The sequence below is a fragment of the Uranotaenia lowii genome, chromosome 1 (genome assembly GCF_029784155.1).
Source record: "Uranotaenia lowii strain MFRU-FL chromosome 1, ASM2978415v1, whole genome shotgun sequence".
In the NCBI taxonomy this organism is placed as follows: Eukaryota; Metazoa; Arthropoda; class Insecta; order Diptera; family Culicidae; genus Uranotaenia; species Uranotaenia lowii.
The window spans coordinates 76,994,121-77,008,533 of record NC_073691.1 but is presented as its reverse complement, the minus strand read 5'-3'; the positions used below and the strand labels follow the sequence as shown (position 1 = coordinate 77,008,533).

Below are 14,413 nucleotides of genomic sequence, written 5' to 3'. Positions count from 1 at the left end.
CTGTTACCCTTACCAGAACAACCCGAAACCAATCCAGCTGATGAGTTGGAGAATCGGTCATCGCAGTTCCTGAAAATAACTCTAAGTTAGCTTCTGTACGACAATTTTGACAATCAGGTGATTGCGATTCCAATATCCCCATACTTTGTTTGTTGGGTTCCTTCTCAGCGATGGAAAAAAATCGCTTCTTGCGATAATTGAATACATACAAACCTCGTCTACGATGCATTGACATCGTTGCCTGTCGACGACACTCACATACTCCTCTCACAATTGCAATCAGACCTCTGTGAGAAACGAGTTACGAGTATCTCAAAAGAGCACCATCTAAATACTATCCGTGTTGGTTCAGACTTTACGCTCTCCTTCTTACCATATTTCTCTTGTAGTGTGCGCTGACCACATGTACAGGTTAAGAGCTTTCTATTGATGTGTCGCAAGTTAAAATCTGATCATTTTGATTTTTCGGATTCCGGAACTGGCCAGATTGGTCGTGGCCAGGACCAGATGACCCCGAAGCACTTTTTCTATCAATTCCCATTATGTACAGATCAAGAGCTTTCAATTGATGTGTCGCAAGTTAAAATCTGATTATTTTGATTTTTCGGATACCAGAACCGGCCACATTAGTCGTGGCCAGGACCAAATGGCTCCGAACCACTTTTTCTATCAATTCCCATCATGTACAGGTTAAGAGCTTTCTATTGATGTGTCGCAAGTTAAAATCTGTTCATTTTGATTTTTCGGATTCCGCAACCGGCCAGATTGGCCGTGGCCAGGACCAGATGGCCCCGAACCACTTTTAATATCAATACCCATCATGTACAGGTCAAGAGCTTTCTATTCATGTGTCGCATGATGACATTTTTTAAATTTGTCCATGACTGTCATGTCTGAACTGTCCATGTCGGAATCCAAAATTCAAAAATGTCATTCCGACAGTCAGAGGAGGACCAACAGAATCTTCGACTGTCACAAGTCAAAAATGTTATCGACACTCATTCTCCGTGCAGCACTTCAGCTTGCGATTTGAGTACACATCGAGCAAAGAAAGTTACTCACTTGTCAGAGCTTTATCCCAGTAAGCGCGTCCTCTCAGAAATCGACAGAGCATGCAAAAAAATTGAGAGTTGAGTCACCGAACTTAGAATAAAACGGTTAACTTCGGCGACACTCCAAGAACGCAAATATTTTCATTCGGTTTGTCCTGCCGAGATACCTAGAGGCAACAAATACGAATGCGTACATGCGAAATCAGTTTGAATCGTACACTCGTACGGTGTGGTCGCAATTGTCCCCGTGTCCCGTGTGTGCTTTCAATCGTAGCTGTCGACTTCTCAGGCAGGCGAACACGCGTCTCGAAGGGAAACATACAAACACGATTCGGATTGTGTTCGTGTGTTTCTCTGGAGGGCGTGTCTTAGCTTAATTCGTGGCACTCACCCAAGGCACGCGTATGGTGTGTTCCTCTCTAACGATGTGATGATGCAAAATCGCCAGAGAGATCGTTACGATCCCTCTGGCGATTTGAGTTACCTCTCTGCCGATTCAAATTTACCGGGATGTTGTCTAACAATGTATTCGTTATCTCCGAGTGACAACCGTACCAACATTTTGTTATGGATTGAGAGGAACCAAGTTTGTTCGCTACTTGTACAGATCGTGAAGAGTACAGTTCAGGATAAAACCTTTACCGCATCATATTCATTTCATTTCCATCGCTGTTCCTTCTTGCTTTGCAGAAATCAACGCTCCGAGTGAGGTCGCACTTCATCGTTTCCTGTTTCGTGTGGTGAACATCCTTTTCCATCGGATTCCTAGCACTGGCTTACTGATAGCAGTATTCGGTGGTCGCAGCTTTAATGAGTAGAGCTACACTCTAAGTTAGCTCCTGCATGAAAACCATAAGCACCAGGTGATTGCGGTTCCAATCCTTGTACTCTATGTTTGTTGGTCTACTGGGATCATCTTTGTTCCTCAGAACAAAGCTCCAGATGATGTCCGTACCGCCCAGTTCCAATCGTTCCTCCTGCTTCTACTGGTGCAACTGGAAGATATTGTCATTGGCAACGATTTGAAGGCTGTGAGAGCAAAATCTTGTGCTCCCTTGCATTCTTCCGATAGGTACGAATAATGTCTCGGATAACGTCCAATTATGTGTTGATTTCGTCGCATTAAAAAGGGATGAAATTTATGTATGTATATTGCCTCCACTTTGGTAGTAAATGCTGTTTTTTCAACTTTCATACGATTTTCTTTAATGTACATATATGGAACGTATATCAAAACAGCATAAGAATATAACTACAAAAAGGAAGAAAACGTTTGTTAACTTTCCTCAAAAACACTAAATTAATGTAACAACTAGCCACGGAGGAGAAAGGGATAAATAAGCCATAGACGCCTAAAATCCCGGAAAAAATTTAAGCCCACGCGGGAGAAAAATCATTTCAAAATTTACAAACATGGCGGACTTTCTATCATATCCGATTTAAACTGACTTTAGACGAAATTTTTACACAATATTTTAATTATGTAGTTGAAATTGCGCTTTGCAACATTGTAAACGACTTAATTTATCATTTCTGATAGCACTTCATGTTTGCTTGGAAAATGCATGTCTGCAAACTCCAGAACACGATGTGAGACTTATCACACCAGAAAAAAACGCACTTATCCCAAGTGTGGTTAAACATGAGTCCAAAAGTATTTTCGTTATTGATCCATGCAGTAACATAATCGAAGCGTTGAATTGCAAACTACGCCAAGTTTCTGAAATGAGGTGACAAGACTCAAGTGACGGATTCTTATTCTGGATCCCAATCCTCATGTTAGACGCTAATCCTGGAACGTGATCCCAAACTTCTGATCTTAATACAGAACCTAGATCATGTATGCAGATCTTAGACCTTGCTCCGGGTTCTGAATATCTTGATCTTGACAAAATGATACCGGATCCTGATCGTAAGTTTTGAATCCGAATTCCGATCCTGAACCCTCATATCGGGTCTTATGTTCTGATTGCAGTTTTTGAACTTGATCCAGGATAATTTCCTAATCTCAGATAATTGATGATCCTGGATACTGATTCTGATCATGGACTTTGGTCCCGGATATTGAATGCTTGATCCCTATCTTGAATCCTAATTTCAAAATCTCAGATTATGATCCCAATTCCAACCCAGGTGATCCTTACTTTTCCTTACCGTACGAGTTAGATTGTTCGTGACGATGTTTTCCACATTTCACAACAACGAAAGATGTGTATGTTTAAAGGGTTTAAAGAAACATGAGAACTCTATTGACAAATACAATTCTGTTCTCTACTCTCTGCTCTGATCAAAATAAACAACACCTTTTTGAGTGTGTTTTCTATCAAAGTAAAATCATGTTTTGATTTAATTTCATTATAGGCAGAACAAGGAACATAACTATAGGCAAATTTAGGAACAATTATTGTGACGTGCATAGTGCAATACAATCTATTTAATGAACAATTTGTTAAAAATGACAACAAAAACGATCTCATTTCCAACGGACTAGATGTATCAGAGCAAAAACAAAAACAACTTCAAATATGACAAATCCAACGACCCAGCAGTAATCAGCTTGGCCTAAGGAAAAACAACGGACATTGCAATGTATTGGAAGTGGAAGCAATGACGAAAAAGTACCCAAATTGCCACTGCGATGGCAACAGTGGAGCACTTTTATCTGACGGTTTGCATGACACACATAAGCCAAGGCTGCTTCTGCTGCTGTTGCTCTCTCACTTAAACACAGCCAGGGCATTATAAATTCTAATTGAACCTAAACTAAATCTTCCGGTCGGTTGGTTAGTGCGGTTCAAAATCTGCTTTCAAATGAGGCAAAATGCGTGAGTTGTTGGGGGGGAACTCATTTTGAAGGGTTTCGGAACGTGAAGATGCATTTTTTGCCGGTGCTATAAAAATTATGGCACAAATATTTTTATAGCAAAGCTAGAACAAAAGTGCGGGTGCCCGCTAGGCACCTGTGCGCAAACGGGAACCTGCTATGTGGCGCGAGAAATAAGTTTTGCTCATTATGGTGGACTGGAATCCGCAGGGAGAAGGATTCTCGGTTGGATGGTTGATTTCGTTTCGATTCGAAGAGTTTGAAGCGCGCGCGCGCAAATTTCCATTTCGCTCGGATGATAGCATCCAAGGCGTTTAGACCGTGTCATAATAGCTTCCTCCACGCGCTCCTGGGCAATCAGAGGCAGTTAAGCAAAGCAAAACAAAAACGAATAACCACCAACAAGACCTTCTTCGGTCGGACCGAAGAAATGGCAGCGTGCGGCGTCTACCCAAAGCAATTGACGATCGCTGCTGGTTAAAGCACTGCACTGACTGGTATCGTAAGAGATGTAAACGTAGCGTTTAACAAGCAGTTCGGCACGCGAGTCTTATTGCAGTCTCACTTGCACTTGCCTTTCTCGGGTAACAAACATCCCGGAGAGGCGGAAGATGCGCAGTCGCGCGTGCCTTGGGTATACTTTCATGTTCCGTCCCTTATTCCTTCGGTTGTCGGTCGTCGTCAGCGTCGAAGTGATGGAAGCGTAAAATTCTCCCTTCCCAACTTCTTCGCGCGTAAACCACCAAAGAAAGGCAATTACGCTTTCGAAGCTTAACGCGCCTTGACAGAAGGTTGATCCGAAAACAAAATCCGGAAGAATTGACTTTTCGTTCTTTATTGTTGTTCCTTAACTTTTTTTTTACCGATCATCGACGACATCCTCATCCTCATCCGATTGTTGTCACCACCTTATGCACAACATCGCGAGCACATGACGAAGGGAAATTGATTTTAATCGGTTGCTTCTTTCGATCAATCTTCTCGTTCCAGAACCGAACCGGCTTCAACCAGGAGCAGTTGGACGTCAGCTGCGGCAGCGATTGCTATCTGGCCCAGGTAAGTGTAATTTTGTGGCTTCCTTCTAAAAAAAACAACGAGTTTCAGCTCACCAATCTGTCGTTCCAACATTTTCTGTTCAACTTTCAACTGAAAAAGATAAGATTTACCAACCAACGACGCATCCGTTTGGTTCGTTGCTATAATATTTTACTCACGAAAGAGTTTACTTTTTTACAAACGCACCAGACAAATTCACAGCCTTCTGCGTTTGTGTTAAAGTCGAACAAAAAACCTTAAATCGATGTCATCAGCAAGGGTCATCCGGAAATTAGAGCGAAAGCAGCAACCCAGACAGCCAACCAGCCAACTTTTCAGCAAGCAAAGCTATGGTTTCGTTGCTTTAACCATAGCAACCCATTGTCGTTTATGAATGAAATGCTGTTTGACTGCGAGTAAGTGACTTTTATTTCGGCTCACTGGACCGTGCGTCCGTTCTGTTCTGTTCTGGGTGATGGTGATTTTGACAGGAATTCAACGACCAGTACCTAATGGGTGATATAGCCGTTGCAGACCGCACCGGAACCGAGAGGAACCAAACATGCTTTGCGTAGCATCAACCTGCACGTGGTTCATTAGAATTGAAAACAAAAATACACAAATTATTTGGTAAAGCTTTTCCCCTGTTCTCTTTCTCTGGTGGAATTTTTAACTGACACTGTAAAGATTAATGATGGGTTTGTCAACGCCACCGTGTATTACAAAGCGGTTCAAATTTAAACCATTGTAGGAATGTCACGTGTAGATGAATTTGTTCGGAAAATTTGATTGTTACGAGTAAGAGACTCGTAGAAAATAAAAATTTCGTAATTTTTTTTAAATGAATTTTGACTGATTTGTGAGTGTTGAAAAATGTATCCATTTAAAAAAAAACTAAAATGCGATAAAGACATTGATAACAAAGGTTTTGATTAAATGATTAATTTCTCGATCACTGCGAGTAATTTTGACAACCGGAAATAAGTTAAATAAGTTTCTATTCGATTTTTTTTACAGTTTTACGGAAAACAGGAATTTGACTGAATTTCAATGGAGTTTTAAACCAAAATGAATCTTAGATTTTTTTTTTCTATAGCAAATCGTTTTAGAGTCTTCAAGATAGATTTTGACTAAATTAAATTTTTTGTTATCATAAAATTTTAAACGCCCATTTGTGACGTCAGATATGAATAAGTTATATCATTTTCAAATGAATTTTCAAAAAAATTGTCGAATGACATTTTCTTTCTAAATTAAGCGTTGTATCTCTGAAATTAGAAAATCTAGGCAAAATCTCGATCTTTCATGAAATAAAGGATATTAATAAGATTAAAAACCAGTTTTTAGTTTTCATTCAGCTGCAATTTAATATCTCTGAATTTTAAAATTATGCGAACCATATCACCAAAACAAGAGGTGAAAAAGAAAATTTGACGGAAAATTCGAAATCATGACGCCAAAATCATTCGATTCATACGATAAAATATATGCACCAAAACAGCTGTTCTGCTATGTATGTAGTTTATAATATTTTTTAATGTAGAGTCTTAATCAATATGATTGGTGAGAATCTTGACACTCAATTCAGTCGAGTTTAATTTAATTTTAATTTTTCACTTTTCAACTAGTTATGAAATTCAAAGTTGAATGGTTAGGACAAAGATTTGTCGATCTTGGATCGATCCATGGAAGATCGATTTTCGATAGTTTGGAACGATTTTTTGGCATGACAAAAAACGATTTGAACGGTACATTTTCGATTAAATCTTTCAATCTTTAAATTTTCTCTTTTTCGGTGAACCGCGCTATTATTAGATCCAAATATTAATCACTGCTTCAATGTCACAGAGTGCCAATTGTTGGGCGCTTAGTCGATTTAAATACTTAAATTTTGATTGGCTTTTTGGAATTTTTTAATTGAACTTTTCAAAATATTGAGGACCTTAATTATAGCGTTAAAAAGCATTTATTCATACCAAAGATTGAAGGTTAATGCATTTTTGAAACTTTGTATTTTTTATCATTTTAATAACAAAAAGTTCAACAAAATGGGTAAGATCGATCCATCAGAGATCGATCATCAAGTTTCAACTTTTAAGGTGGATCGATCGATATGACCGTCCATCTGAATCGATCTTTTCCTGAAGATCGAACAACCCTAGTTAGGACCCATTCCTTATTTTTTTTCATTATTTACAAAAAATATTTCACTATTTTAAAAGTAAATTTTTAAAACTTCACATTTAATCGTGACTTATGTCGTGATATCGTTTATTGTGACTTCACGATTTCAATATCTCACACATCAATAACTATTTTATCGAGAAATAAATTTTCAATATCAAAATGTAAGGCTTAATATAGATCCTGAATTTATTGATATTGAGAGCTATTTACATTTACTTTATATACGATTTACTGAAAGAGTAGGTCTCAGACAGAAATGAAAATGGAAGGTGAAAAGAAATCGAATTGTAAGTGAAAAATGTTAGGTATGGCTTTTGTGTTTTGCAAAGTTTTAAACCAACTTGTGTGATTCTAAATTTTAATGCAATTTCTTAACTGAAATTAACTATTTTAAATGTGTTAATTATGCTTTCTTACGAAATCAGGAATTGCAAATTTAAAGTGTATCTAGAAATTTAGAATTGAAATATATTTAAAGGTAACCATAGAAAAAAAAATTAAATTAGGTGATTCCTATATTCCAAAGTTTTTAATTTCTTATTTCAATCTTGTTTCACAGGCAACGGAAATTGATTGACATTTATTGTGTGTCCTTTTATGTTATACATGTCTGTTTACAATTGATTACCCAGCAAACATGAAATCGCATTAAAAATGATAACTCAACGTTACTGCGAATCGTAATTCCAACTAACGCAAGTAAAATGTCGTAAAAATCGTTACTCGAAGTCGTATTAAATGGTTTAAATCGGATATGATAAAAAGTCCGCCATGTTTGCAGATTTTGAAGACGATTTCGTTCCTTTTTTTTTCTCCCGCGTGGGTCAAAAGAGAGAACAGCTTTGTTGTGCAACCAGATTGCTAAAAATCAGATGGTGTATTTGCAAGAATTGCCCAATGACAGAGGCAGCAAATATTGTCGCTGGCAACGGTTCGCATGCGTTGAGAGAAAAAAACTTGTGCTCGCTTGCATTCTTTCAGTATGTATGAATATGGTGTCGAAATCGTATACTCTTATCGCTTTAGTCAGAAGTTGAAAATTTGTATGTATATTGCCTCCACTTTAGTAGGTAAATGCTGTTTTTTCGTGTTTCATACGATCATTCTATAATGTATATGAAACGTATAATAAAGTTGTTGAGAAAGGTACATACAAAAATGTTTGCTGGGTACTTCATAGGAAAATAATCAAAAATTGGATTTCATTAACCCTTCAAAACCCGCTTTTAGGCGATTTTTCATTACAGTCGGCTTTAAACCCGAGCCAATACTTATTTTAACCACAGATGAACAGATGAACAAGCTAGGCCTTGAAACGTATGTAAAGTCCCAACGACCATTTTGAATAAATTTTATGCTTTTTGGTTGAGCCACCAGATGTCTCCAAGGACACTAGAGAGACGTCAAAAAGAAAATTCAGAAAATAACAAAAACAAATAAAAACATCCTCTCAGTTTTGAGCGGGTCGTATGAAAGAAATTATTAATTAATTAATAGCAAGGATTAATATTAGACTTCGCTTTTTCTTCCTAACTTACTTTACTAATGCACAAAATATATTTTTAAAATAATAAGATTTCGGACAAAAATAATAAAAAATTTGGTTGAGAAAAGGCACAAATATATTTTTGATAACACTGACAAAAACTATCGATTCGATTTGAACTTATCGTTTGATTGAAACTAAAATACACCTTTTTTGAAAATGATTCGAAATTTCTGTCAAAACAATAAAATTAAATAGGCTTGAGAATAACAAAATTTTAATTATTGTTAAAATTTATCTTTGAGGGGTTCAAAATAAAAAACACTTTGTGCTGAGAATATTTTTCGTTATTTCTTATTAAATGATACAATTATGATTTGAAGAATTTTCGGATCTGTTCATACCTATATTGAAGACAACATCTATCGGTTATTTTTTTTTATTTGCTTTATTCACAAAACATTAAAAACAATTCACAAACAAAAAATGTATTCCGAATGGAATATACGGCCCGATTTCGTTCGTTGCATCTGAAATAGAAATAAAAAATGTATTCTCAGAAAAATGTTACTAACCCAGCTGGTTTTTAACTAGCTTTCCGGCTATTTAGAAACTTTGAAACTTACCTTGAAAGTTGCTTGCCTAAAACATCGATAGAACGCTGCCGTTGGCGAAAATTGCCTCGCCTGGGCAAACTCGATGATTTTGCTTAATGTTGTTCTTCAGATATGCTCGAATTTCATAACTTTTTTTTTACTTATCGTTTTTCATTTACACGTTTATCGAATAAACCCAATATTGGTTTTGAAATAAACTAAATTTCAATTTCATGTTATAAAAAATTGGTGTGTGAAAAAAACAAAAATTTTCATTTATCTTTATTCAAAATTATTGTGAAAGCTATCCAAAAAGCTGCTTTTAAAATACAAAATAAAATAACAAAACCGTTTTGTTAAAATCATCACCGTTCTTTTTCTGCGTGTAGGTTCATAATGCTAGGTGTTTTACTAGCACTAGCATAATTTAGGAAAAAACAACTTAAAAAATACCGTGTTTTCGACTGACTGTTCGGTTTGCAAGTTTTTGAGGTTGTTTTCCCCGTCGCATCTGTACACGCCTAGGAAGTGTGCTTGAGAAATGTCGAAAACAACACTATTGAAATGAACATAGCTAGACGGAAAATAATAAAAAGGTAAAATTTACCGAGCTAGCAAAGTGAACGCTCGTGAAAGCCAAAAAGGTAACTTCTACCTCTTCGAGGTGAAACTTACCGCACTGCGAGGTAAAATTTACCTGAATCGAAGTTGGAAAAAAGGTACAATTCACCGAGAAAAAATGTGAATTCAAAAGGTAAATCTTGCCTCGTAGCGAGGTGAAGTTCACGTGAATTGAGCTGAATGAAATAGTATAATTCACCTAGAAAAAATGTGAAAGCCGGAACAGAATGGTAATAATGTTAAAAAAAAAAGACATACACCGTCTTAGCCGATTTAGGCTTTACAGACTGAATAAATGACATGGACAACTTAAGATTAACATTTAACACCCAGTACCGAGATGGGAATCGAACCCATGCCATCAGTGGGCTAGCGATTACCGTCTTAACACGCTAACCACTCGACCACCGAGACGTGTTTTCTTAGATATCATTTAATAGTGCTGGTTCTCGTCATCATACTTTGCTTTCGTTTCGGATCGGCCCACATCGCTTCGAGGTGTATTCCACGTCATCCTCCAAATATCATTCAGGAAAAGCCGGATCTGACCGGACCGGACGGACCTGCAAGAGGATTTAGCGGCCATAGTGGCTCTGAATAACGCAAAAGCCGATTTGCCACGAGCCTGGCGAAGAAAGGACTGGCCTCAAAAAAAAATTAAACACGGTGATGCATTTCAAATATGAATTTAAGGTAAAAGTCCCTATGTTTTTGAAATAATTATCAATTTTTGAATGAATTTTGATTTTATTTTTATTGAAGAAACCAATTAAACCAACTAGCATTTACCTTTTAAATCAGTGAATGGGAAAACGGTATTATTTACCATGTTTCTAGGCGAAAAAGGTAAAATTTACCGTTATACTAGGTGAAATTTACCTCGAAAAAGAGGTGGAAATGAATCACCTCACTTCTCGGTAAATTCTACCTTTTTTTATTTTCCGTGTAGGTTAAGTTCTTCTGACTCTGATGACCGTTCAAAAAGTGTGAAAACTTAGTCTCTGTAGTAAAAAAAAATGATGATGTAATTTTTCTCAGCTGGAAGAAATTCTAATTATACTTCCTATTTAGCATTGGAAAATTTACACAAGTTTCTGAAGACTTTTTGTTCGGCTTGTCCATCTGTTCATCTGTATTTTAACTTACTTTTTGCGCAAAATGATTCAAAATATGTTAATCTAACAATCCATACTGACGGAAACTGTTTGACAAGCAGTTGTCAAAGATACATTGACATCTGAAACAGATCCAAAATGGCTATTGACAGTTAGGTATTAAACTTCCCACTTTTCAGGATTTTCTTTTTGAAAAAAAAGATGATCCTTTGTTAGATAGAAAAGAAGAAATATAAAACACGGTAAAAGATAGGTTTCAGAAACATCGACAAATTGGTAAAGTGGTTGCAACCAAAAATGTACTAAAACTATGTAATTTAGCCCATGTGGTTTTGCAATTTTTGGAGAAAAAAAATGAAAAAATTGTTTCCTATACAAGAAAATTATTCGTAGAACTAAAGTGCTATGTAATCATAAGACTAAACGTCTGTGACCTTTTCAGCGGAAAAAATGGATTTAGAGGTTTAACATTTAACAATAGTTACAATGTTCAAAGAAAGATAAAAAAGTTGGACTGCCAGCCAATAGAAGTCCTACGCTTCTGAAGTGCATATTGGAAAATTTATCACCCCAATGGGAAATTTGACTGTATATTTTTGGGAAACATTCCCACGGAGTGAAAATTTTTGAAAATTTAAGGGTTTACCTACTAGAAAAATTCTATATTTTTTTACGAAATTTGAGCGTTTTCGTATATTTTCAACGGATTTTTTTCCGCTCGGGGGATCACCACACTCCCACCCCTATAGGACCGCGCATGGACACAACTAGCATGTGTAACATGGTGGAATCGATGGGGAATAGTTGAAAGATGAATTTCCAGCGAGACTTGATCCTTAAAACCTTCTAGAACTGTTTTTATTTCGATTCCTCCGGTTTTAACCGCGGAAAATTTATCATGGCGGGGGAATTTGAATAAAAACAGTTCTATCAGACTCGGCTGGAATTTTTGTCTTTCAACCATTCCCCATCGATTCCACTATGTTACAAAAACTTGTTTCGTCGCATGGTTGTGTTATTGACGAAATAAGATTTTCACGTCAAATGTAAATGGATATTAAGAAATTATTGGAGTTCTCAAAACTTTCTTTAGGACAATTTTTTTAAATATGTTTGACAGTATGAAAAGGTGTTGTTTAATCTACATTTTTCAGATAAAATATAATCTTTACGAAAACTTTGTTTGATTATCTTTAAAGTTAGACCTTTTTATGAATAGGGGAGAATGAGGATACTTGATCCCTGGGGATACTTGAAACTGGAATGTCTTACAAAGATCAAATGTTCTAGAAAAATGTGCCAAAATGAGCAAAGTAACAATGCTTGTAGTTTAAAATTTTTTTAACAAAATAATTGTTTGAGTAATTGAGCTTTGTTTGAAAAATTTCACAAAATGTAACTTGAAGATCTTTTTTCATCACTTTAAAATGTTCCTTACATGGGAAAATTATGAAAAAAATATTTGTTCCAAAGTATCAATCGTTCGAGCGTAAAATGAACTTCTTAATGCCATATTTTCAAAGTAATGGAAAACTCTCAACTTTTTTCAGAAAAAGTTTTCTAAAATGTTGATTATGGGTACAATTGATCCCCCCTTCCAAACGGCATATTCTTCTTCTGAATTGATCGTTATGATTGCTGATTACGAAATTACTAATATTTATCCAAAAACTAATATTTATCAAACAATTGTCTGAAGAAAAGAGCAAAAATAATTAATTTTCTCTTAATTATAAAAAATGGCGCCTTTAAGTATGCAATGTTATTAGCGTTGAGACAAAGGTATAGAATTTTCTTCTTATGTCTGCTATAAATTGTGAAATGAGAACAAACATGACCAAAATAGTCAATTAACATTCTATCTTGGGGTTTTGTTTGATTTTTATACAAGGATTAGGGCTTCCTCAAAAAAAGATCAAGTCTCCTTCAATAGGGGATCAAGTCTCCCCTAACTTCAGAAAAATCGAATTTTTTTTACTCCCACGAAAATGCTTCTAGTTCATCAACGGCTTCAAGTATCGTTTTAATTTTTGGAGCATATAAACTAGGAGTTACAAGCTGTCAGAAAATGTAAAAGACGGCGAGTTGCTAAATTTTTCCAAAAAGATATGGTGAAAATAAGAAAAGGGGATCAAGTATCCCCACTCTCCCCTACATATGTATGTAGTTTAGATTTTCGGATCAGATCATATGAAAAGTTACAAACCTTTGTCTTAAAACAGATCTGATGGTTTCTCTATTCAGAATCCTCAGATAAAATTTATCCAAGAAATTTTTGTTTTAATGTATGAATACCTAAACAATTTTTTTAACTAATGTTCGAATCATGACTTTTGACTCAAACTGTCCGATTAGTATATGGGAGAGCATAAGAAGATACCACTTGAAAAAGTGAGGGTGGTCGCTCCTTGCCGAGGAAATTCGAATCCCAGCGACCTCTCAAAACATATCATATCGTCCCGGAGGCATGTCAACAGCACAAAACGTAAATAAACAAAAAATAAAACTGAGCCTCATGCTGTGTGAAAACAAACCAAACTGACCGATGTTTTCTTTTGGTCTTCCTTTCAGAAGTTTGGTTGAGTAACATGTTTCTACCCCAGCTTTCTGTGGCTTTCCTTTGCGTTTGCGCTTGTGTATTATCTGAACAATGTATTAAGAACACCGTGTGGCATGTTTACTTGTAGTCAACTGGAAGATGTTAATCCGTCTTGTCATTTCCGCGGGATGGCCACTTTTTTTTGTCCCGAAAGAAAGAAAAAAACGCGCGCGTTCTTATTTTTACGATATTTTAGCGTCGTCTTCAGTCAGCAAGTGAACAGCAGCACACGCTCGTTTTACTTTCAGTCGTGGAGACGCTCTCTTGAAGGATGTGGCTAATTCAGCTTTAAATTGAGAATAATTAATATGCTATTTAAACGAGCGCAAGCTTTGTCGGACGATGATGATGATGTTGACGATGCAGGGGCATTTGATTCCGGTTCTTTGATCGTTTTATGATCGAAACATAAAATATTTTTAAAATCAATTTGGTTCTACACTTTCAATTATGACGTAACTTGAAATTCTAGAAAACCCCATCGCTGCTGATGGCGTATGGGGTATTTTGTTTTCACGAATGCATACACTCATGTCTCATTGATGATTTTTTTTTTCGTTGTTATATCCCTTTGGGAGTTCGCCATTTGCGTGCAGGCCCTCTCAAATGCATTGTTATTCATAAGCCTCGTCATAAAATTCATAATGCAATTTGCCAATGGACGATGGCCCAGTCAAAGACAAACGATTACCTGCTTCAATTGAGATGCATTTCATCGTTTGTTAGTTCGTTCGTTCGGATGTGTGCATATTAAATTTATGGATCTAGGAATGGCCACATGGCCGGCTAAACGTCATCGCCATTCATCGAACGAGACTCTGGGAGGAATTACTACTTCTGGACAGCGCAGATGCCATCAGCTGTTGTAAACAGGAAAATGGTCAACTTGAAATTATGA

The 14,413-nt window shown here is 36.4% G+C and overlaps 1 protein-coding gene across 4 annotated transcripts in view; it reads left to right on the top strand.

Moving 5' to 3' along the window:
* The window catches only part of LOC129751027 (proto-oncogene tyrosine-protein kinase ROS), a 93,384-nt gene that overhangs the window by 40,700 nt on the left and 38,271 nt on the right, over positions 1 to 14,413 (top strand). For all 4 annotated transcript variants that reach the window (XM_055746297.1, XM_055746287.1, XM_055746274.1 and 1 more), the window contains exon 2: positions 4,867 to 4,932. In XM_055746297.1, the coding sequence (XP_055602272.1) occupies positions 4,867 to 4,932 (66 nt within the window). The remainder of the gene's footprint in view (positions 1 to 4,866; positions 4,933 to 14,413) is intronic.